The 24328-nt window shown below is 40.8% G+C and overlaps 2 protein-coding genes across 4 annotated transcripts in view; one reads left to right on the forward strand and one right to left on the reverse strand.

Annotated features, from left to right (window-relative positions):
• stk39 (serine threonine kinase 39) overlaps positions 1-11796 on the reverse strand; it is a 32417-nt gene extending 20621 nt beyond the window's left edge. Inside the window, exons 1-10 of one of the 2 annotated variants that reach the window (XM_029686803.2) lie at positions 11396-11796; positions 9723-9835; positions 9289-9397; positions 8819-8960; positions 5318-5373; positions 2053-2162; positions 1859-1960; positions 1569-1702; positions 1218-1266; positions 1047-1112 (exon numbers count right to left, since the gene is read on the reverse strand). In XM_029686803.2, coding sequence (XP_029542663.1) covers positions 1047-1112; positions 1218-1266; positions 1569-1702; positions 1859-1960; positions 2053-2162; positions 5318-5373; positions 8819-8960; positions 9289-9397; positions 9723-9835; positions 11396-11501 — 987 coding nt within the window. In that variant the 5' untranslated portion in view covers positions 11502-11796. The remainder of the gene's footprint in view (positions 1-1046; positions 1113-1217; positions 1267-1568; positions 1703-1858; positions 1961-2052; positions 2163-5317; positions 5374-8818; positions 8961-9288; positions 9398-9722; positions 9836-11395) is intronic. The other variant, XM_029686879.2, reaches the window with a different exon arrangement.
• A 4344-nt stretch (positions 11797-16140) lies between these two features.
• The window catches only part of cers6 (ceramide synthase 6), a 31233-nt gene continuing 23045 nt past the window's right edge, over positions 16141-24328 (forward strand). For both annotated transcript variants that reach the window (XM_029686985.2, XM_065006350.1), the window contains exons 1-3: positions 16141-16448; positions 18227-18332; positions 19215-19345. In XM_029686985.2, coding sequence (XP_029542845.1) covers positions 16279-16448; positions 18227-18332; positions 19215-19345 — 407 coding nt within the window. In that variant the 5' untranslated portion in view covers positions 16141-16278. The remainder of the gene's footprint in view (positions 16449-18226; positions 18333-19214; positions 19346-24328) is intronic.

Consider the following 24328-nt stretch of genomic DNA (forward strand, 5'->3'; position numbering starts at 1 on the left):
GAGTTATCGATCTGTCATTCTCATTGAAAGCAAGTCTAATATGTGGTAGATCTGTTGTTCTATGTGAGCTATTTCTACGCTTCCCATCTTTTACTTTTGATTTTGTACACCAGCTGCAAACAGCTGAAAATACAATCTTTTTGGTTAGGGAAAATATATTTAACAGCGGTTTAGATGGTACATTGATTCTCTACAATATACTTGCTTGTTTTGTCACATATACTGAAATTAGGCAACTATTAGAATTTTACCAACCAGGAAATGGCAGAGCGATTTCTGCATAGTGCACCTTTAAACCATGTTTACCAAATTAGTCAACCCACCCACACACGATCTGAATGATTGTGACTGTTCTGACCAGCATACTGTTCTCCCCTCTGTCTGACAACTCTGTCACGAGTCACTTCCATCTCTATTGACATTATGCTCTGCTAAATGACTTGGTCATGCGACACCTCCACAATCCCCCATGTCCTCCAGTCACCCATGTCCTGCAGTCACCCATGCCATGTCAGTGAATTTCCATCCAACTCGATCACCCTGGCCTTTTTGCCTTCTGGCAATAGGGTCTTCGCACCCATTACTTCAGTAATCCACATGTAGGACGATGGCGATCCAATATCAACCTTTCCTGCCACACTGATGCACTCATGCCCAGTTCACTGTGACCGCAAGGCAAACTGAGCATGCAAATGGTATGTTTAAGTGCACCTCCCCGTTACCTAACCACTCACATTAAATTCCATTTGTCTTTGTCCGCCACTTGCAGTGAGCGTCTGAGCAACGTTACGGACCACTAATGCAAGAGTTGTAAGCACATCTATTCTGCATGACTGATATTGCTCCAGGAGTGGCCCATATTTGCAGCCTCACAGAACAGTTTGATCACAAAGTGAATGACGTGTTGATCAGTAAGAGAGAGAGGGAGAGGACACTCAATGTCTGTTGACTGGCGGAGTGTGCTGCCAACCCCTATCATCTTACCATACTTTGTTCAGTCAATATTGGGTCTGCTTTACTGGGAAGGATGTTTGTTTAGACATTACCCTTTTGGCTCTCTGGGTTATGTTCGGGGCTCTGCATAGCAGCTTTTCGATCAGATATTCTCTGTTCTGCAGATGAAAATCACAACCCATGTTAAGCAAATCTACATACAAATTCTTTAAGCCTCAAAAAAACAATAAAGAACAGGTCAAATCCTGGAGGTAAAATCATACCTTGGCTTTCTGGAAAAATTTACATTTCAAAAGTTCTGCTGCTGTAGGCCTGAAGAGAAGGAAAATACATGGAGATATAAGAACACATTCCAATCATTGGCCTAGAACTGAATGTACAATTCCTCGAATCTGTCTGTGTGAGAATAGATATTCTTGGGTGGGTGGGTATGAGTGAGCCCACTAAACATGAAGACTATATTTCAGGACTCTCCTGAAATGTGTCTGACATTCTACAGAGACTCGATCAACTCCCAAGGCCATCAGATTTACTTCATCATCAACCAGTGACAGACTCTACAGATTTAGAGAATAGGCTTAATGCAGTTCACAGAATGGCAGACATGTACAAACCTCTTGGCAGGCTCCTTCTGAAGGCACAGGGTTATTAGCTTCCTAAACGATTTCCCATATTTTTTCAGCATCTCTTTGTCCTCCACACCCGTGTCTAGGGTGGGAGGATCGTTCTGTAAGGTCAGCATTAAGACCTGGGAAGAGAAGAGGAAGGGTCAAAGACATTCAAGTGTTCTCTCAGAGGTTACATAGACATTGGGTAGTAATTTGCCTTTTCATGGTTCATTAGTTAAGATGTAGGCCTATTTCGCTTCCTGTCTGGGATCTAGATATGCAGTGATCAGGCTCACCTTCATGGGTGGGTATCGGTGGTAAGGTGCAGACCCTGTGGCCAACTCTATGGCAGTGATTCCAAAACTCCAAATGTCTGCTTTGAAGTCATAGCCTCGTACCTGTGGACATGGCAGAGCTACTGTTAGTGTTGTACAGTCTAGGTGAAAACAGATAGTAGATGTTACTAAAACTGGCCACAAGATAGTCTCACCTGTTCCATCACCTCAGGGGCCATCCAACATGGTGTGCCCACAAAAGTCTTCCGTACTTTGTTTCTGGTCATATCTCCTCCAGTGGCCAAAAAGGCACTAACTCCAAAATCTAGGAAGAAATATGGATAATTCAGATGACATGTATGGATGTAAATGTTATACCTCATTAACATCTGATAGAAAGGGATAATAATGTTATGCGGTATTTGCTCAAATATACTCAAACGACTAAGAGGTCTTTCACAAGTATTTCATGTTATACACCTTATACAAACTGTGCACACTCCAGCTCTTCAGTTGCATTCGTGTTAGAATGGTTCTCCTTGCTGTGTTTGTAGGCTAAAGGTCGTCCAAGTACATGAAAGACTGTAGGCCTCCAGTGATTTATGTTGGGGGACCTGTTTGACTACCTTTATGTTATTCAGTATAAATGGGTCGTTCCACCAATTCGGTGCACTTTGAGATGTGTAACTTTGTGGGGAAAACAATGTCACCTAATTGTAGCATTCTGTCATAAAGAGCACATGCTAAACTTAATAAAAAACTTGTTTTCCCATCTCAAGAGGTTAAATTACAAAAGATACTATAGTAAGTGTATATTAAGTGCCAAATAAAGTAACAGGGTTGACTGTAACATGCTTGAATGCAAGCTTCACAAAACAAATTGAATAGTTCAAACTTTTCTAGCCAAGTTATTATTGATCCACCAGTTTTCCACCACAAAACTCAAAAAATGGCAAAAAAAAGAGTGCTTTTAAGCTATGATTTTACTGTTAGATGTTCATAGCCTCTTTTGAAAGAAGTATTTAAAAGGAATAGTTTTACCATATTAAAACAACAGTTCAGTTCATGTAACAGGGTTGACCTTAAAATGAGGGACAGGTTTTGACCTTGAAATGAATCAATAGTCATATGAAATAAAAATCATCTTCAGAAATTACTTTGTCAGAGCAACACAATAACTATGGCCTTACAATGTTGGTGAAAACCTGCAGAAATGTTGGGGTTAGGAGGATTAAAATATTCCTAGAATTCACCGAGGCGGGTAATGTCAACATGCTGAAATTTGGCACTTTAGCAAGACTTTATATTAAAAATCTGATTTATTGAATTCTCCATGTGGTCTATATTAAAAGCTACATCATTGAATATAACAGGGTCAAAATTGGTGCTCAATTTAAAAAAAAATATATATAAAAAGGATGAAAACGGCACTCATTCTGTGGAAAGACCCAAATATTGTCAACCCCATGTTGTAGAAATACAAGAAATGTCTGTTTCGTGCAGAACATACTGAGTTTAACTAAATGCACTTATGAACTGGTACAGTTGAAGTTGGAAGTTTACATACACCTTAGCCAAATACATTTAAACTCAGTTTTTCACAATTCCTCTTTAAGGTCAGTTAGGATTACCACTTTATTTTCAGAAAGTGAAATGTCAGAATAATAGTAGAGAGAATGATTCACTTCAGCTTTTATTTCTGTCATCACATTCCCAGTGGGTCAGAAGTTTACATACACTCAATTAGTATTTGGCAGCATTGCCTTTAAATTGTTTAACTTGGAACAAATGTTTCAGGTGGCTTTCCACAAGTTTCCCACAATATCTTGGGTGAATTTTGGCCCATTCCTCCTGACAGAGCTGGTGTAACTGAGTCAGGTTTATAGGCCTCCTTGCTCGCACATGCTTTTTCAGTTCAGCCCACAAATGTTCTACAGGATTGAGGTCAGGGCTTTGTGATGACCACTCCAATACCTTGACTTTGTTGTCCATAAGCCATTTTGCCACAACTTTGGAAGTATGCCTGGGGGGTCACTATCCATTTGGAAGACCCATTTGCGACCATGCCTTAACTTCCTGACAGATGTCTTGAGATGTTGCTTCAATATATCCACATAATTTTCCTGCCTCATGATGCCATTTATTTTGTGAAGTGCACCAGTCCCTCCAACAGCAAAGCACCCCCACAACATGATGCTGCCACCCCCGTGCTTCACGGTTGGGATGGTGTTCTTCGGCTTGCAAGCAATCCCCTTTTTCCTCCAAACATAACGATGGTCATTATGGCCAAACAGTTATATTTTTGTTTCATCAGACCAGAGGATATTTCTCCAAAAAGTATGATCTTCGTCCCCATGTGCAGTTGCAAACCTTAGTCTGGCTTTTTTATGGCGGTTTTGGAGCAGTGGCTTCTTCCTTGCTGAGCGGCCTTTCAGGTTATGTCGATATAGGACTTGTTTTACTGTGGATACTTTTGTACCTGTTTCCTCCAGCATCTTCACAAGGTCCTTTGCTTTTGTTCTGGGATTGATTTGCACTTTTCACACCAAAGTACATTCATCTCTAGGAGACAGAACGCGTCTCCTTCCTGAGCGGTATGGCGGCTGCGTGGTCCCATGGTGTTTATACTTGCATACTATTGTTTGTACAGATGAACATGGTACCTTCAGGCATTTGGAAATTGCTACCAAGGATGAACCAGACTTGTGGAGGTCTATAAAAAAATTCTGAGATCTTGGCTGATTTCTTTTCAATTTCCCATGATGTCAAGCGAAGAGGCACTGAGTTTGAAGGTATGCTTTGAAATACATCCACAGGTACACCTCCAATTGACTCAAATGATGTCAATTGGCCTATCAGAAGCTTCTAAAGCCATGACATCATTTTCTGGAATTTTCCAAGCTGTTTAAAGGCACAGTCAACTTAGTGTATGTAAACTTCTGACCCACAGTGAATTATAAGTGAAATAATCTGTCTGTAAACAATTGTTGGAAAAAATACTTTGTTTCATGCACAAAGTAGATGTCCTAATCGACTTGCCAACAATAAATTTGTGGAGTGGTTGAAAAACAAGCTTTAATGACTCCAACCTAAGTGTATGTAAACTTCCGACTTCAACTGTATATCTACATTCATGTTGTATTCCTAGCAAATAAATAAAACACTTATAAAATACTAACTTTTTAATCTCAATATTTTGAGTGGGGCTGAAAGGTCTTCAGGACAGGAAAGAGAAACACGCAGTCAATATGTAAACTACTGCGTATTCGCTAGCTTCAAAAATATATGAATCTTTGCCATTTTACAAGTATATTCCTACTTTTGATTGGTGAAGTCTGGCATTATGTTGATTAGGCTGTTGAATTAACTGAATGTGTGGAAGCATCATTCAAAAAGTACTATCTTTGTGGCAGTCAGTGAGCTGTGAGAATACAATTTAACAGGTGAAGATGAGGTGAGGGAGTGACATTACTCACACACCTGCAATCTGAACAGATCCATCCTCTCCCAACAGAATGTTCCCAGCCTTCACATCCCTGAGGTCACACACACACAGCAAAAACACCCCAGTCAGGCCCAAACAGTATCTATCGACCTAAGTGGAGCAGGATCAATTGCATCCATGTGTACAAATTAGTTTTGCAGCCTACTGTCATTTGGAACACTGCCCAAGGGGGTAATAGTGGTTTACTTCTTTATGCCCTTGACATCCAGGCAAGTTCAAAGAACACAATCTGTCAATACATTACATTGAAACGGTAGATAATGTCATCACAATTTAACTAATACCATGTAACTCTTAGATTAATACTATGTAACTTTTAAATACACTCTTTTAAGGAAGACCCTGTGCAAAGAATTAATGTTTAAAACTCCAGACAGTAGAGGCTCCTCCGAGGAGGGAGGGGAGGATCATCCTCCTCAGTGAATTTCATAAAAATAAAAATAGTTAAACATTAAAAAAGTTACTTTTTTTAGATAAAACTATACTAAATATATTCAGGTCACCAAATAATTGATTAAAACACAAGGTTTTGCAGTGAAGGTCCACAGTAGCCTCAACAGCCCTCTGTAGGGTAGAACCATGGTGTAGCCGGAGGACAGCTAGCTTCTGTCCTCCTCTGTGTACATTGACTTAAATACAAAACTCAGGAGGCTCATGGTTCTCACCGCCTTCCATAGACTTGCGGAGGATGTCCTCCAACCTATCAGAGCTCTTGCAGCATGAACTGACATGTTGTCCACCCAATCAAAGAATCAGACAATTAATCTAGTACTGAAAGCATAAGCTACAGCTAGCTAGCAATGCAGTGCATTACACATTGTGAGTAGTTGAGTCAAAGAGAGAGAAAGACAATAGTTGAACAGTTTTGAACAAATTAATATTTTTAAAAATGAAGGACAAGCGAGAGAGAGAGAGAGAGAGAGAGAGAGAGAGAGACTTATATTTTGTTGTATTTTTTTCAGTTTCACTTACTTAGCTAGGCAATGCAGCTAGTTTAGCCTACTCAAACACCCGGATCAAATAGAGTGGAAAGCTATGTTAGCTAGCTGGCTATGGCTATCCAACTCTGGAACTCTTTCAAGTTAAGGTAAGCTTTTGGTTGTATTAATTTATTGCCACAGCGGCCCGCCGGTGTAACTGCTACACTGGTTGCTGCTGACTGTACACTGCGCTGCATGATTGTAGGGGGTTTACTAATGTGTTAGTTCTTGCTGCTATGTTGACTATGACGTTAATATGGTGACAATGATGTAGGCTGTGTGTAGCGGTTAGCGGTTATGATATGAAGGTTTGGCTTGGAAGGGTTTTTTCGCCTGGTCACAGAAAACTGATGTGTTGTGCACTGAAGTCCACAAGCAAAGGGAAAAGGTGAGAGGAGAACATGTAGTTTCGGAGAAAGAATAAAACTATCAAAGGGATCATGATTTTTTTATGTGGCTGCTATGAAAGTGAACTGTGTTTGAGTGTGATCAGGGGTGTATTCATTCCGGCGATTCTGTTGGAAAAACGTTTCTTAAACGGATTAACATACTGGAATTTGTCCAACATAACCTCTCGTTTGCAACTGTTGGACATATGATTACCCCCTAGATCAGCTAGATGCAGGCAGGAGTGTGCAAGGCAGTATTGAATGTGTCAATGTCTGTCACCTTGATTACTCAAATTTAGGGCTGACCCCATTTAGTCGACTGGTGGATAGGCGGAGAATTTTTTAATTGAGCAGACCGAGATTTTTTTAGTCTAGCATTCTAAAAAATATTTTTGGGCACATGAGACACCCGTCTGACTCACGGGGATGGCACACCAGTATCACCAGTAGAACATTTACCGTTAATTTCCATAATTTCTAATCTACAATGTTAGTTTTGTTATGGTCAATTCTGTTAATGCATTAAATATATTATTATTACAGTCTTTTACCGTTCTCATTGTCAGAGTGGACATGTTGTTTGCTGACCGCACAACCTAGGCTACACTTGTGAGAAACAAGTTTTGTTTTTTTCATTCCATTTAGGAGTTGTCAATTTGTTAATTGTGGTTTGTTTTGTAGCGCTCCTGTAAATGTTGAGTAAGGACACGCACCTGATTATACATAGAAGTAGGCCTAGGCTACCTGGCCTGCGCGCAAATGCAGGCCTATAAATGTACACATTTGGGGATCTGGTAGTATTTCTGATTGTCTTAACTCACCACCACTGTGGAACTTAATTTTTTCTTCACCTCAAACACCAAGTAAACAAAGTCTGTTTTTACATCCATTGAGAATGACAATAGTTCCTCAATGTAGCCTATTTCAAAATTCTTTCCAGCGCTCTTTTGATATCCGCTCAGCGTGAAAGGGGGGGAAAAATGTCATGATCAGGTGGAGGAAACATCATAAAATAGGCCTACCTGATTACTTCTTATCCCTTGTGCAAATATCCTACAGCTATGTCTTTCTGGGGCTCACTGGATCTGGAAACTCTTGAGGTCCCAGAATATTTGATACAATGTTGCAAGTTTAAGCTTCAGGCTGGACCCAAGTTAATAGCTTATACAATGTTTCTAGTTCCTTGCAGACAGGCTATGAGTAGCCAATGTGATTAATAGGATATTCATTTTTATCAGTATATTTTCTAACTGCAGGCTGCAATGTTTTTATTTGTTGGCTTTATGTAGGCTAATTTGACATAGTTGGCAATGGCAATATAAGTTACTTTTAGAATTGTTATTAACCATATGATAATGATTTTGAGATACATAGACTTTATTATAAATTAAACTTGCCCACGAAAATGTGCATATAAAAATCATAACTGGCACACAGATCGGTAGAAATGGTAAGATAAATTGGCACTCCAGATGGAAAAGGTTGCCGACCCCTGGTGTAGCCTATTAGGAGCGTAACAGCAGGAGTGTAACAGCAGAATCTGTGAATGCCAGCAGAAGCAGGAGGAAGAGGGTCGGGAACAGGTTTCTTTTTCTTCTGGTTAGGCTATCTTGATCTCTGTCTCTCTCGAGTCATTTGTGTGTCTTATTATTTAATCCCAGTGTGCTTAAAGCATCAGACAAGCTCAGTAGCATACATACAGTATAGTTGATTTTATTAAAACACATAGGGTGTGTCTATGTAGGGAAAGATACACATTTCAAAATGTCTACCAATCAATTGGTCGAAAGAACAGACGACTTTAGATCTAACAAGATTTTTTTTAGTCGGGGACAGCCCTACTAAAATGTCTCTCGACCTGTGCACCTATGTTGTAAACTTTCATTAATAGCCTAGGTTGTAGCAACCTCATGATAGGTATAGGGGAAAAATGTGAGTATCATATTGTAGCCTAAACCTATCGATGTTACGATGAGCTGGGTGAAGGGAATATGAATGACAGTCATCAAATATGCTGTAATAGAAATAAGGCTATGCTCATAAAAATAATAATCGTCCTCCCTTTTCTTAAACGGCACCGACCATCACTGACTCCAGGGTATCTTACCTGTGAATCTGTCCGTTTCTATGCAGGTAGTCCAGCCCCTCAAGGACCTCTTTTAGTATGGTTGCAATGATGAGCTCATCTAGAACTCCATTTTTGTGCTCTCCTCTGCTAAAGGTATGCTTTATTATATCCAACATGGATCCTAAAAAGAGGAAGCAGACAGACAAACAGTGCCCACAATGCCCAATGCTGATATGTCAATTTCTACATAAGATCCTTCCATGTCAACTGTTCTATTGACCCCATTCTATGTTAAGCAAGTTTGTTACAATGTTCGATATTCTTCCCAGCCATATACTGTACCTGGTGTGATAACACTTCACTTTTAATGCCACTGCACATAGGTCTACAGTAAACTGATCAAAAGGATGGACAATTGCTCGTTACATGTCGTGATGTTGAAATTGTATGAGATCAATGTCATGACTTTGCAGTTCTATTTTGCTAGGTTGGTGAAGGTCAACGCTTACCTCCACTCAGAAGTTTCATGACTAACCAAAGTTCATCCTTTACCACAAATGAGGTGTAGTAGGTGACAACATTTGGATGGTTGCATTGGCTCATGGCTTGAATTTCTTTCTATTGTATGAGAGGAAAGAGGCTCATATGAGAAACAAATTAAAGTTAACATCTTTTGACAACCTTTCTTATAACAAGGATTGTTCATAGGTCATTTGCGTCTCTAAAAATGAAGTGAACAAACACTGTAACTTATGGCTAATTTATTTTTCAAATGGACACTTGAGTGTAGCACAGCCCTCCTACTCAGCCTCTAATAGACATACACAAGAGAGAACAGCAAAGTCGAATTACAGCCCAATCAGGAAAGTATGGGCCAGAGAGAGCCTGAGGCACTGTGGTCACACACAATGAAAATATAGCCTTTATTTATTGTTGCTCTCACCAATAGCTCATCCATGCTGGTCTGGCATTTTTCCAAGTTGATTCTCTTTATGGCCACGCGTTCCTGTCTGGGGGTGCAGAGGGCAGCCTGCACTACGGCTGTGGCCCCACTGCCTGGTATCACAGACAAATAGAGGTGCAATTATAAAACAGGGCAGGAGACAGTACAGTAACATTAAATGTGACCAAGGTGAACAGCATAAGAGATCATTGAAACATGCAGTATCATTGTGTGTCTGTTCGGAATATTCAATGTTTTTTGTGACATTTAAATAATAACTAATGTATGTTCCATGACAGTTCAGAACAGAATTGAACAAATACAGTATGTGCAAACATATTTTCCAATGACATGTTAATTCCTCTGCATAACAGTCAGTGTATCCAAAGACAAAGCTGTGAAGAGGGGTTTATTTAAGAACCAGGCCATGCTAAGCTATAGTTGTCTTGTACTAAGAATGTGACACAGTACACACCATGCCAACTGCCGGTGACAGATAAGATGAGAGGAGATGGGACTGCTCAACAGTTGATTATAAGCACAAAAAAAGATGACTGACTAGCCACAGCAGCTCGTGGTTGTAGTGCTATCCCTTATCAGCACTGATATGGCTTTCTTTAGCTGTCAGTGTCAGCTCAAATGTCTCTCACCGTTCACAGGTGCCAAAATTCTTAAATGAGCAGAAAACGTTGAGCATTTGGGGAATTACTGTGAATAACTGCATTATAGGCCTACCAAACGAGGTCTGGCGTTATTAGCAGTAGGGGAAGTGGAGAGTGACACTCAGTATTGTTACAATGTAACCGGTTCTATAACTCCTTGATGTAACCTAATAGAAGTGAAAATAAACCTTGATGACCTATGAAACTTGACTGACCTGCTGAAACAATAAACTAAACATTCTTATCCACTGTAATGTTTCATCTATGGATTACAAAATAAAGACGATACATTGCTTACAGTGAGGCAAAGCAACATCTTAAAATGTATATCATTATTTTTTACAACTATACATTAATTATAATACATTGACAGAAGGCGGCTTATAAATTATGTCTATAGGCTATTTGCCTTTCCTTTTCCAGAGACAATTAAATCATCTGTGACAACATTCTTACAAAGTAGACCATTTTTTGCATAGCCTAATACCCATCATAATCATAATAGGCATAATAACGTTGGACTGTTATTAAAACTGAATGTTACTCGTGTTTATTTTGTTTCGTGTAGCCTAACAGTAGATCCTCTTACTAACTTCAGAGTGGCATGCAATTCAATATCCCTTCTCTATCGAAGGATAACATGCCATTCCCGTGAGGACTGCATCCATGCATAGGCTCATCTATTTCAATATTAGCCTACTGGACATGTGCCATAAATGAGCATCGTTCAGGGTTGCATTAAAAACGCATTTACATTAAATTCCTATCCATACGAATACAACTTTACAATGAGTATAAATATCTCTCAATATGATGAAATAAGTGGTTTCGTCTTACAAGAGCAAGCGGATAGAGGTTGTTATTAACATCCGCAATGCAAAGCATTAAAGAGACGCCGTTCAATATGAAAAAGCCGGTAGGCCCTCGTCGTCATTCACCGCTGATAACCGCCCGAGCCATATCCATGATAAAACATTATATCATTACACTATAGAAATGTAGCCTACTAACCTATGACTTCCTGTAACTCGTACGACTCCCTGGTAATTGGCCAGCTCGTTGTCAGCACTGGTTGCGGATTCTGGACAGGAGCCGGAGATTCGCCTTGCTCCGCCATGATGCTACTGCTGCTGAGCTAGCTACTTAGCGACCACAGACTGTAAAATGTGCATTCACTCCCGACTACAGAAGTGTCAGTTGCTGCAGAGCGTTACTACGGTTAGTGCTATCCTGAATCCTTGGGACGTCCCTAAACCCTAACCTTAACCCCTACCCTAACCCTAACCATACGAATGGCCCTTACCATTACCATTACCATTACCATAACCCTTACCAAACCTTAACCCTACCTTAACTCGTACATTAAGCGTTTAAAACGTCAACTTCAACAGGGTGACGTCAGAGTTGGGACGTCCCAATGATCCCATTTAGACTTTTCCGCATTACTACCGCTTGCGATGAAAACATCAGGAAAATAAAGGGCCACATTCATTGTGCAACTTTCACCACAACGGCAATGTGTCATTTGACTTTATTATAACCCATTATATTAAAATGTCTACCCTATATGGTTTTAAACAACAACCAATAGGCTAAATATTAAAATAAATTATGTTCATATTTAAGATTGCCTATTCTATTTCTCTAGATTATTCGTTTAATAGGCTGAATTCAAATAATCATGCTGAAAAAAAACACTTGAAATGTTGTGATAGGCCTATTAAAGTTGCAATTTTAAAAACAAATGTAAATTCCAACTCTGAAAGTTGTCTTTGTTAGTTGCCAAATCAAATATAATCAAATGAATTGCCTATTATTTGATTAATAAATAAATTAAACTTAACTTGAACAAATGAATTCGTTTTAGGCCTATGGCGTTGGTTACAGTTTAGCCTGGATATTTTGAATGACGCAGTGATGAACTGTCGTTGTGGTGAAAGTTGCACAATGAATGTGGCCCTTTATTTTGTATATTACATTGTACCCTGTATGATAAAAGTTGCTACAAAGTATCACAGGGCGCAAAAAAAAAAAAAAAATCCACTAGATGGCAATATTACACCTTCAATCATATACCAACATTTGTGAGGCCCTACAATACATAATGCCTATTAGGTGTCTCTTGGTGAAAGTACATTACTGATTACAACAATATAAAAAGGTGTCCTTTTATTAAATTAATACATTCACATTCTGTATTTACACAAATATATTAATTTCTAATCTCTTGTGGAAAGATTCGTCTGCCTAGGCTACAATTACGTGAGACTAGTTCTGGGTAAACCGAGATTGATTAATTAATTAATGCTATAATTTCCTCGACAAAAACATTATACAGGAGCTCTTCTGCTATGTGCTGGTAAGTAGGGTGGCATGATTGACTAAGTATTCATGTTGATACAGTGCGTTTTCCATGTATTTATTTTTTGCTTTCAATGGCTATGGGACATTTGCCTAACCAAAATGTGTCAGGAACAGTCAGGACAGGAAGTCGGGAACATATTATTCAATAAGTATTTCAGACTAACAACAATGTAATCGTATTATTCTGCATTCTATTGAGGAGAAAAAATATCAACAGTCAAGGTACACTCAGCCTATTCCATAAATTAAGCTAAAATCTTAATTTAAGATACATTGCTATTGCCATACACCACTTATGCGTGAATACCTTTGTATAGTGACTGCATGTGTGACATTTCAATGCACCAATCACTTGCGGAGGAGTAGATGCCTGATTCATTCTACTTCCCTACACTGGAAAGAGCGAGGGAGAAAATAGACCAGTGTGTTGTGGACAACAGCGTGAGCATCAACAGTAGATCGGAGGTTCGCATCATAATAAAAGTCCGTCATTGAAACTGACGCAAACGGATAAAAATAATGGAATCATGCCACAATTTAAACAAGTTTGGAATGTTGTTAAATAAATTCAACAAAAGACAATTATTAGTTCATTTTAAAAATCAGTTGATTGCACTCTGGACGTATTTGAATTCAGAATTGCATTGGAGGCATACTTAAATGTACAGCCTAACCTATTTTTATTTTTATTTTTTATTTCACCTTTATTTAACCAGGTAGGCTAGTTGAGAACAAGTTCTCATTTGCAACTGCGACCTGGCCAAGATAAAGCATAGCAGTGTGAACAGACAACACAGAGTTACACATGGAGTAAACAATTAACAAGTCAATAACACAGTAGAAAAAAAGGGGGAGTCTATATACAATGTGTGCAAAAGGCATGAGGAGGTAGGCGAATAATTACAATATTGCAGATTAACACTGGAGTGATAAATGATCAGATGATCATGTACAGGTAGAGATATTGGTGTGCAAAAGAGCAGAAAAGTAAATAAATAAAAACTGTGGGGATGAGGTAGGTGAAAATGGGTGGGCTGTTTACCAATAGATTATGTACAGCTGCAGCGATCGGTTAGCTGCTCAGATAGCAGATGTTTGAAGTTGGTGAGGGAGATAAAAGTCTCCAACTTCAGCGATTTTTGCAATTGTTCCAGTCACAGGCAGCAGAGTACTGGAACGAAAGGCGGCCGAATGAGGTGTTGGCTTTAGGGATGATCAGTGAGATACACCTGCTGGAGCGCGTGCTACGGATGGGTGTTGCCATCGTGACCAGTGAACTGAGATAAGGCGGAGCTTTACCTAGCATGGCCTTGTAGATGACCTGGAGCCAGTGGGTCTGGCGACGAATATGTAGCGAGGGCCAGCCGACTAGAGCATACAAGTCGCAGTGGTGGGTAGTATAAGGTGCTTTAGTGACAAAACGGATGGCACTGTGATAAACTGCATCCAGTTTGCTGAGTAGAGTGTTGGAAGCAATTTTGTAGATGACATCGCCGAAGTCGAGGATCGGTAGGATAGTCAGTTTTACTAGGGTAAGCTTGGCAGCGTGAGTGAAGGAGGCTTTGTTGCGGAATAGAAAGCCGACTCTTGATTTGATTTTCGATTGGAGATGTTTGATATGGGTCTGGAAGGAGAGTTTGCAGTCTAGCCAGACACCTAGGTACTTATAGGTGTCCACATATTCAAGGTCGGAACCATCCAGTGTGGTGATGCTAGTCGGGCATGCGGGTGCAGGCAGCGATCGGTTGAAAAGCATGCATTTGGTTTTACTAGCGTTTAAGAGCAGTTGGAGGCCACGGAAGGAGTGTTGTATGGCATTGAAGCTCGTTTGGAGGTTAGATAGCACAGTGTCCAATGACGGGCCGAAAGTATATAGAATGGTGTCGTCTGCGTAGAGGTGGATCAGGGAATCGCCCGCAGCAAGAGCAACATCATTGATATATACAGAGAAAAGAGTCGGCCCGAGAATTGAACCCTGTGACACCCCCATAGAGACTGCCAGAGGACCGGACAGCATGCCCTCCGATTTGACACACTGAACTCTGTCTGCAAAGTAATTGGTGAACCAGGCAAGGCAGTCATCCGAAAAACCGAGACTACTGAGTCTTCCGATAAGAATATGGTGATTGACAGAGTCGAAAGCCTTGGCAAGGTCGATGAAGACGGCTGCACAGTACTGTCTTTTATCGATGGCGGTTATGATGTCGTTTAGTACCTTGAGTGTGGCTGAGGTGCACCCGTGACCGGCTCGGAAACCAGATTGCACAGCGGAGAAGGTACGGTGGGATTCGAGATGGTCAGTGACCTGTTTGTTGACCTGGCTTTCGAAGACCTTAGATAGGCAGGGCAGAATGGATATAGGTCTGTAACAGTTTGGGTCCAGGGTATCTCCCCCTTTGAAGAGGGGGATGACTGCGGCAGCTTTCCAATCCTTGGGGATCTCAGACGATATGAAAGAGAGGTTGAACAGGCTGGTAATAGGGGTTGCGACAATGGCGGCGGATAGTTTCAGAAATAGAGGGTCCAGATTGTCAAGCCCAGCTGATTTATACGGGTCCAGGTTTTGCAGCTCTTTCAGAACATCTGCTATCTGGATTTGGGTAAAGGAGAACCTGGAGAGGCTTGGGCGAGGAGCTGCGGGGGGGCCGGAGCTGTTGGCCGAGGTAGGAGTAGCCAGGCGGAAGGCATGGCCAGCCGTTGAGAAATGCTTGTTGAAGTTTTCGATAATCATGGATTTGTCGGATTTGTAATGGGATTGTGCACCCATTAAATGGGGTATCAGCCTACTCAGTGACACTCACAGAACACAACAATGTAGAGTTTACACAAATATTAGCGTCTTAGCTCTTATTGCCGGACTTTGATTGTGGGAAATCACCTCTCCATTCGGTTTATTGTGTGCATGTATACTGGACATTAATATTGCACTGTACAGCCTAACCTATGGATTGTACTTCCATGAAATGCGGTACCAGCCTACTCAGTGACACTCACAGAGCACAACCATGTGGAATTTACTAAGATGCTAATACTGTATCTGCTAATACTGTATTCACTATTTTAATATGTTGGTAACCCGAGTATGTTGGTAACCCTCGAAGCAGGTGTTTGAAGGATATATTGGCACGTGTGTTGTTCATCTCGGGCCAGCAAACCATGCCAATATATCCTCCAAACACCGGCATTGAGGGTTACCAACATATTCGGGTTACGAGGGTTACCAACATAAACATTCCATGTTTAGCATTATCTAGTCCAATTGTTGCATGATTCCACTATTTTTACCTGTTTCATGTTTCAATAGAGGACTTTTATTTTGAAGGCAACCCGCTTTCACTATTGTTGCTCACACTAATGTCGTTCACGACACACACGTGGGAAATAGACGGGCGGCGCGTACACTGATCCCATCACACTAAAAACCTGGGAAGATCGAGCGTGAGACTGCTGCAACTACGCAATAGGCCATTGATATCGCATTCATTTCTGGTCCATTGGTAAAGTGGACAACGCGTACACAATACAAGGAAATGGCTGGTATTTTGGCATGGTTTTGGAACGAGAGATTTTGGCTCCCTCACAATGTAACCTGGGCTGATTTAAAAAACACAGATGAGGCAACCTTCCCGCAAGCCGAGGATTTGTATGTGGCTTGTCCTTTAGCCTTCTGCATCTTTATGATTCGACTGGTTTTCGAAAGGTGGGTGCATTCAGAAGTGATAACCTTATGTTGGTATAACTGGAGATGATGTTGGATTCGTTTAATTGACATGTAGCCTAAAGAAAGCCTGTTTTAAAAAAACATTGTCTCGGGTAGGCTAATGAAGCATGTATCGCTCACACTGAATTTCTAGACAATGACATGCACATGATGCGATGTATCAAGGTAACATTGTAACGTTAGCTTCACTATAGGCCTGTCTGTTACATTGTAACAAAGCTTCTTCTATATATTAATAATATGTCAGAGCAAAAGAGCTGCATTTGGATATTAATTGTTTTCTCCATAATAAGATGCATGCTGGCCTTGCATCCAAGTTGCAAGTTGCAGCTGTCAATAAGAGGCAAGGACATTATTCGAGTCATGCTCGTATAATGTAGCCTACTATTGACCTTGCAAGGGTCTGTGCTGCATATGTCGTGATGGTGATCAGTGTTGAGCTTCGTGTTATTGTTGAAAGCCTGCCTATCCCATTTGTACATAGCCTACCAGGCTAAGTGTTGACGCTAGACCGGTACACCACTCATACACATGGGATGCTCTGTACAATATAGACCACAGACATCAGTAGGAAACAGACAGATCCCCTCAGCAGTGTCTCAACATTGCCTAATACTAGACTCTTTATATCGGCTCATCATGATATAGCATGTAGGTGTCTGATTTAGATGTGTGTGCATTCGTCAGTAGGCTACAGTTGAACTATATTTTAGTGTAGGCTACATACATGTCACTGATTGGCTGCTGTCACCGCCACCACCGTGACACCTCACTAGCCAGCCCACCACTCCTTCTGTAATCATTCACAATGGAACTTTTTCTTGGAAATATGTGTGCTGTATACGTCTTCATGGGACAGTTGAGAGGCTTGTTGTTAAATGTAAATGTCTTTGATTACGGATGATATGACCTAATAAAATATGGTCGCACTAATAGGCCAAACAAAATAGTGAAGACTGTGGTTCCTGCTGTGAAGTGTTTCTAGACCGAGATGTTTGCTTTTTAGTGGTAGATTATACACGCAGCTTGCTTATGCCTACACGAGCCTCACATGTACTATTATCGGACAAGGGTATCTATGATACTATTTGCTACTACTACACGTTGTTTTACTGGATTAGTGTCCATTGAATCTGCCAACAACTGCTGTTGCTCTTATGTTCCCTCTCACTGAAGACAACACTACCTCTGTAGGATTCTAAATGACATTTATACTGAGTCAGTGTTCAGATTTTCTGATTGCTGACAACACACTTCATTTGCAGAGTAAGGACTTTTTAATGAATAGACCACTACACTGCTAATATCTCTCTCTCACTCTCTATCTCTTGTTGTCTGTCTCTCTCAGCTGTCTGAACATGGACATTTTATCTTGATCTTGGCGTACACTTTCGGCAGATTAATCTTCCATAACCCTTTGTCCATTAATGTGACTGTTAGTCAATCATATAGCTCCATGATGCCATCTTTCATTTATACAGTTGTCAAATTTAGCCAAATTCTTATATTGTGAATATAACGATGCACACTGACATAATAATTTAGCAATTCACACATTGTACTTATAGTTGGATAAGATTTTTAACCATTAAGATTTATTTTTAACAACCTGTTGTCAATATTGTCAATGTGTCTGCCACGATTGTCCCCATTTACCACCAGCAAAAACACTTTTCTGAGTAACAACAATTAGTTGATGATGATACAGTACCCACTGTGAGAATATTCTGATATTGTTTTTTTTTAATTCTTTGTAGGTTTATTGCCAGACCATGTGCCTTGGGTCTCAAGATACAAGCCAATGGACCACAGAAAGCCCAGCCCAATGCCATTTTGGAGAAGGTGTTCACTGCTATCACCAAGGTAAATAAAATTAAAAATAGTTCCTGTGTTTCCATCTTTTGTTTGCATTTTTTAGTGCTGATAACATACTGCATATTAAAATCTGTCTCTTGGCTAAAGGCATTGGATTCAGTTTGAGTCTAGAAAGCCAGACATCATGTTTGAAAGTATTTGTACCTCGTTCTATTGATGCACCATGGTTATTATTAGCTCAGAAAGGGATGAAGGTCCTTTAACAAATGCTCAGATTCACATACTGAGAAACTTGGCAGACTATCTCCACACAAGGTAGACATCCTCAGTCATAGTGCATCCTCAGAGATGGAAACGAAGGTGTGTCTTCTCAGCTTCTTTTCAGGTGATCACAGTTTCACTTAGTGATGGGGGGGGGGGGGGGGGGACCGATAGTTACATATCGGGATATTATTTTTGACTATGTATCATATCGTTTTGATAATACCTCAATATTATTTTTGCGCTAGTTGGCTGTAGTTGCACCAAAACTCATAGCTTGTTCTTCATCTTCTTTTTAAATATGGAGCCAATTTGTTTTCAGCACTTTTATTTCCATGCCTGATCAAGACTTGTTTACTCATGACTCTCTCTTTTCCCTCTGAAGCAGACATATGGTGAGCAATATGTTTGGAACACGGAATCGCAATAAAATCGTAGTATCGAATCGCAATACATATCGTATCGGCACCTAAGTATTGTGATAATGTCGTATTGTGAGGTCCCTGGCAATTCCCCAGCCCTAGTTTCACTACCCCATAGTGCATCATGCTGATGAAATGTTGAGACATTGATTGCCTTTTGATTTCAGCGAATATCAAGACTGTTTTAACTTCCGACAATAATGACAGCCTTGTTAACAGTCAGGTGTCTGGATCATGTGTTTCCTAGCACCCAGATGAGAAGAGGTTGGAGGGCCTGTCCAAACAGCTGGACTGGGATGTGCGGACCATCCAGCGCTGGTTCCGACAGCGCAGGAACCAGGAGAAGCCCAGCACGTTGGCTCGCTTTTGTGAGAGCATGTAAGAGGTCTCGACAGCTTCAGAATGCCACGTATTATCACTAATATAAACCCATACAGTCTGTGACAAAGTATTTGCCATTTTCTCTACTTCTGCATATTTTTGATACCGAATGTAATCAGATCTTCAACCAAAAAGGATTGCAGTGTTTGATTTTCGCCAGGCATAATGGGACCTATGTTGTCCAAATACAGGAAGCGTTTGGTTGCAGTCATTGCAGCTAAAGCTGGCACAACCAGTTATTGAGTGTACGGGGGCAATTCGTTTTTCACACAGGGGAATTGTTTTTTGGGGGTTGAAGATCGGATAACATTCAGTATCTAAAATAGAGCAAATCAGAAAGGGGGCCAATACTTTTTTTTTTACGGCACTGTATGTGCACATTTGTTCAGTGGAAACAGATTTAAGGGGTTGGATACCTAGAGTTTCCTGTCTGGAGGGATATCTACTAGATGAACAAGCCTGTCAGATTGGGCTCATGCCTGACACCAGTGTAGCCAGGCTGGCAGTGGGAGAAGCAGCGAGGCACAGAGTGGGTCTCTGATGCCCTGGGGCTGCTCACTCAAGGAGCTCACTGTTAAAGGGACTCACTGCTTTGACAATTGGCACAGTCATTATTTGATCTTCAAAGAGAAATATCAAATTCAGTTTGTCAGAGTGAAAACACCATGATTCAGTTACTTTGGCGGAATAACAAAAGAAAGACGTCTCACGAAAGCATAGCCTCTATGTAACTAGAGCAAATCTGTTTTCTCAATATTTCCTGCTAAAATTAAATCAAGGAAGCCCCTACATTTGAAATATATGCAGTGTTGTGTCTGTCGGCAGAGTGGAGTGGACAGACTCAATATGGATTGGACGCCTGATTGGTTTCTCTGTTGTCTCAGTAGCTTGCAATTCCCTAAACTGAACCAGCCACATTCATCTCAGCAGCAATCCTACTGTAATTAGGGCCTTGTATACAGCTGTTTGGGTTTGATAGGACACTATGTTCTCAGACATTTCAGGATGGCCAAAGGTGAGGCCACTGTTCCCTTTTTCATTATGCTAACAAAGAGAGATCCATTTAGACTGGAGACAGCAGAGTCCAACGACACGGCACACCGTTATTTATTTTGCAGCTAGTTATATCGGGTCTGTCTGGTCCCCAGTCCCCAGTGGGGCAGGGGCTTTGTTTTAGACCACAGTGCTGGTAGTCTGAACCGATCTGCCTCCATCCCTCCATGGTCCTCAGTGGTTCAATTCTGTCAAGAGGGGGAAAAAACAAAGGTAGTAGATTCTAATCCGCTGAGGTATAAAAGACAAAGCTCATAGTTGTGTTTGGTGAGATGGAATGTCAGGAACTTCCTAATACAGACATTTTGAGGGACATAAATATTTGCATTAATTTGTGACAATATTTATGGTAAAGCAGCGAGGATCAATGTGACAACTCACTCTGCAGCTTTCTGCTCTATGTTGACCACCGAACACAATGGAACCGGGCCGTGATTGATAACGTCTAAGCGTATCGTCATGTTTTAAAACGACAGGACCATGTACCATCTGGTATGCGGTCACCAGCAAAAACGATATTTAGAGAAAGTAGTTGTGAGTCATAGTAATTGTACATAAATGGCACCAGGCCCGGTCCTGTCCGTGGTGCCGCCCTAGGGGAGACAAATTGCCGTGTAGAATATAGTGTCAGACTATTTGAATAGAGATCATGCATGATTTTCTTTTTTTTTCTTTTTTCAAGTATCTGTCTCATAACATTTCCATGAGAATCATCTCCAGTTTTGTAGGCTTCAGAAAAACCACATAGGCTATGACTCTTTCTACTATAGGCTACATGATTTATGTTAACTTGAGCATTGTTGGAGCGCTGCATCTCTCCAACAGCACCCTGGAGAGGCACACTGGGCATGGACAAGATACATATTTTGCACCCCTGACTTTGGCAAAGTAGGCACTGCTTATCATGGGGCGGCATCAGCGGTCACCTAAATAGCCCAAGTGATATACTGTATATACGTTTGAATTGCTTTTGGGTGGAATTATGTGCGTCTTGGTCAGTTTAGCTTTCTAATGGTAGGGCCTGCCCTGAATAGCACACTCTTTTACAGTGTTTGACTAACCAGTTGCCAAGCAACCATCTTCTTGACCTATCATTAGGTAAATGAGTCCACCTCATTTGTTTTTACAATTACTCAAGCAGCACAGAGAGCAAAATAACTTGTGGCTTGATTATTTGAATTCCATGAATGACGGCCTTTCTTCTCATTCAAATGTAAAAATATGTTCTGTTTGTAACCAGAGCACAGGTAAGGTCTCTATGTACTGTGATCACTGACATTTGATGCGTCAGAAAAAGGACTTAACATGGATTTACTGTAGTGTATTAATCATTACATAGGCTACCATGTTGTGTTTTCTGTCTTTGGCTGTCAAAAAGACTTACAAGAAGTAAGGCCAGCTAAAGCTACCCACACTAAAACCACCTGGATGTAAGCAAAACTCCCAGTGTCACAGCATGATCAGCATTTGTAAAATTCCCCCTCTGAGGCCAGTCAGTGACAGAGTATGTGAGCGGAGCTTGCCCAATTTGACTGGAGCGTGGAGCGAAATCCCCGAAGGCTGGCGCGTCGGCCTTCTTGCCCGTTCCAATTTAGCTCCAGTAGTGCTCACTTCACGAGCTCAGGGCGTGCCCGGCCCAGCATGCGTCTGTAGTCTCCTTGTGTGCTGCTATAGCCACTTACTTTAGCTACTGTCATGGAGTTCGCTAAATATTTTCATAAAGAAACTGATAAAACACACAAGTGCAAAATCAAGGTGACTTAAAAAGATGAGGAGCAAGAGAGGGCGTGCGGTGATGTAGTGTCCACAACTAAAGAATTATTGTGGAATCTGAAAAAAAACAAATATCCAAAAGCATGATATGTACTCACTACGTGCACATGCCTACAGAAAGGAATGAGATTGGTAGCTAATTAAGTGTGTCATGGTAGCAAAGTATTTATAAACAAAAAATCTGATCTCTTAAAAGTTTCCTTCACTTATGTTATATTATCTATACAATAGGCCATAATTGATTTTGGCCCAATAGGCCTGGCATATTCCAACTTTCAAGGAGCTTTCTGTTTTGATTGGGTTATTTTTGCAGAAAAACCTTTAGGCCTACCTATAGAATAAAATATATACATTACAACTCTGCATCCAAAAAAAGGTGTTTAGGGTATTCTCTGCTGCTGACCTGCTCTCCAGGCACTATCACATGAGCCTGAAGCTACAGACTCTGGCCAAATTTGTGTTTCTAAAAATGTATTCAAAGGCACCGTAGACTCATTTAATTTGTATTTTATTCCAAGTAAGTCACAGCCCATTTGTGCAATTTATAGACTATAATGATTTAATAAAACAAAATGTTGTTTAAATGCTGAGCGCTTAATGTCCCTAACTCCCTACCAGCCTAGTGTGTCACACTCGCAAATGCTTCACAATGTATTACTTTGTAGGCTACAACCTCAAAATAATATAGCCTAAATAAATCATTTTCGTTCCTTCTTAGGAACGAAAAGTGTTTATATGCTGTTTCATATAACATGTAGCCTATTTGAAATGATAAGCGCTTCTTACATTCATCTTTTCATGTTTATTAAAATACTTTTCATTCAAGTCACATGGTTTGGTTCCAATACTTCAAAACCAAATTGTAGATCCAGGTAGTCACAAAAATGGATGGGTGTTGGTTAAATAGTGATTTTTAATGAAAGGGGTGAATTTGGATATGCAGATTTTTTTTTTTCCCTGTGAGCTCGGAGCATTTTTTTTTTTTGCGCAATCAGTGGGATTCCCGGCCTGTCAACTCCGCTCACATACTCTGAGTCAGTGACTATTCGGTTCATACAACATCCCTGTCGCATCATGCTAGTCAGAGTTGGAACTTCCTGTCTCTGATACATGATGAGTATTCCTGTATACTGCTGTGACTGTGTTGAAACCAGAGTACACCTGCAGCTGACAGGCTGTTTCACCCGTGAGAGGCCATATTAATGGAATGACTCAGTCTTGAATTATTGATGCAATTTGTCATCGTTACGGACCAGAACAAAAGAATCAGTCTTAGTCAAGTGTTTCTTTAAATAATTCATTTTTTTGTGAGAAAAATAAAAAGAATCTCATTACGAAACCCGTCTTGTAATCTGACAAGGACGTGTGTTAGTTATTGGCTAGCTCTCAGCTCGTTCTCAGTGCAGTAATTAGTTGATTGTTTTGGGCTGTGCAGCAACAGCGTGGCTTTGATCTCTGAAGTGTCAACTGGAAATGTCTCCGTCTCTGCTCTGCCGAGAGCTGTAGAAGCCCACGATCACAGGAGACCCTTTCCTATTCCATCAATTTGCAGCAGTCGTGGGTACGTGCTGGCTTATGTAAGACCAGAGGTTGGGACTGGGAGTGCCTGCCTCCCTCTGCCATGCAGCAGTGCGGTGGCGTCCGGGCTCCAGTGGAAGTGACTCACCCTGGAATGCAGACTCTGGGATGTGAGAGCCCTGGCGCTCTGGCCACTTCTCTGACAGGCTAGCAGGTCTCAGGACAGGCTAGCGTGTACTGTAACATAGTTCTAGAATATAACCTAGTCTCTGCCAGTGGTTGAATTCACCCTTGGTATTCTTCTGTTGGGTTGAAAACTGAGTAGCTGATCAAGATGACGCACGTGTCCACAGGCCTTTCCTTTCCGAAAGCTATTTTAATTTCCTTCTGTGACTTTTTAAAATGATTTCGAATATGATACGTCTACTGTGTTCACCACTAATTGGTCTAAGAAGTAAAAGCTCTGTATATGAAAACCATCAGTGACTCAGTGCTTACAATGAAAGGAACTGTAGTCCGATGAATAGGGGAAAATAAGAGACTGTTTGTTGAGACGTGCAAGTGCGATTTGAGTGCTGTGTGCTGTCACGGTATTGAACAAAGAGCCTGGACAGACGGTGGCTTTCTTGGCTGTCC

This window comes from Oncorhynchus nerka, linkage group LG1 (genome assembly GCF_034236695.1).
Source record: "Oncorhynchus nerka isolate Pitt River linkage group LG1, Oner_Uvic_2.0, whole genome shotgun sequence".
NCBI lineage: Eukaryota > Metazoa > Chordata > Actinopteri > Salmoniformes > Salmonidae > Oncorhynchus > Oncorhynchus nerka.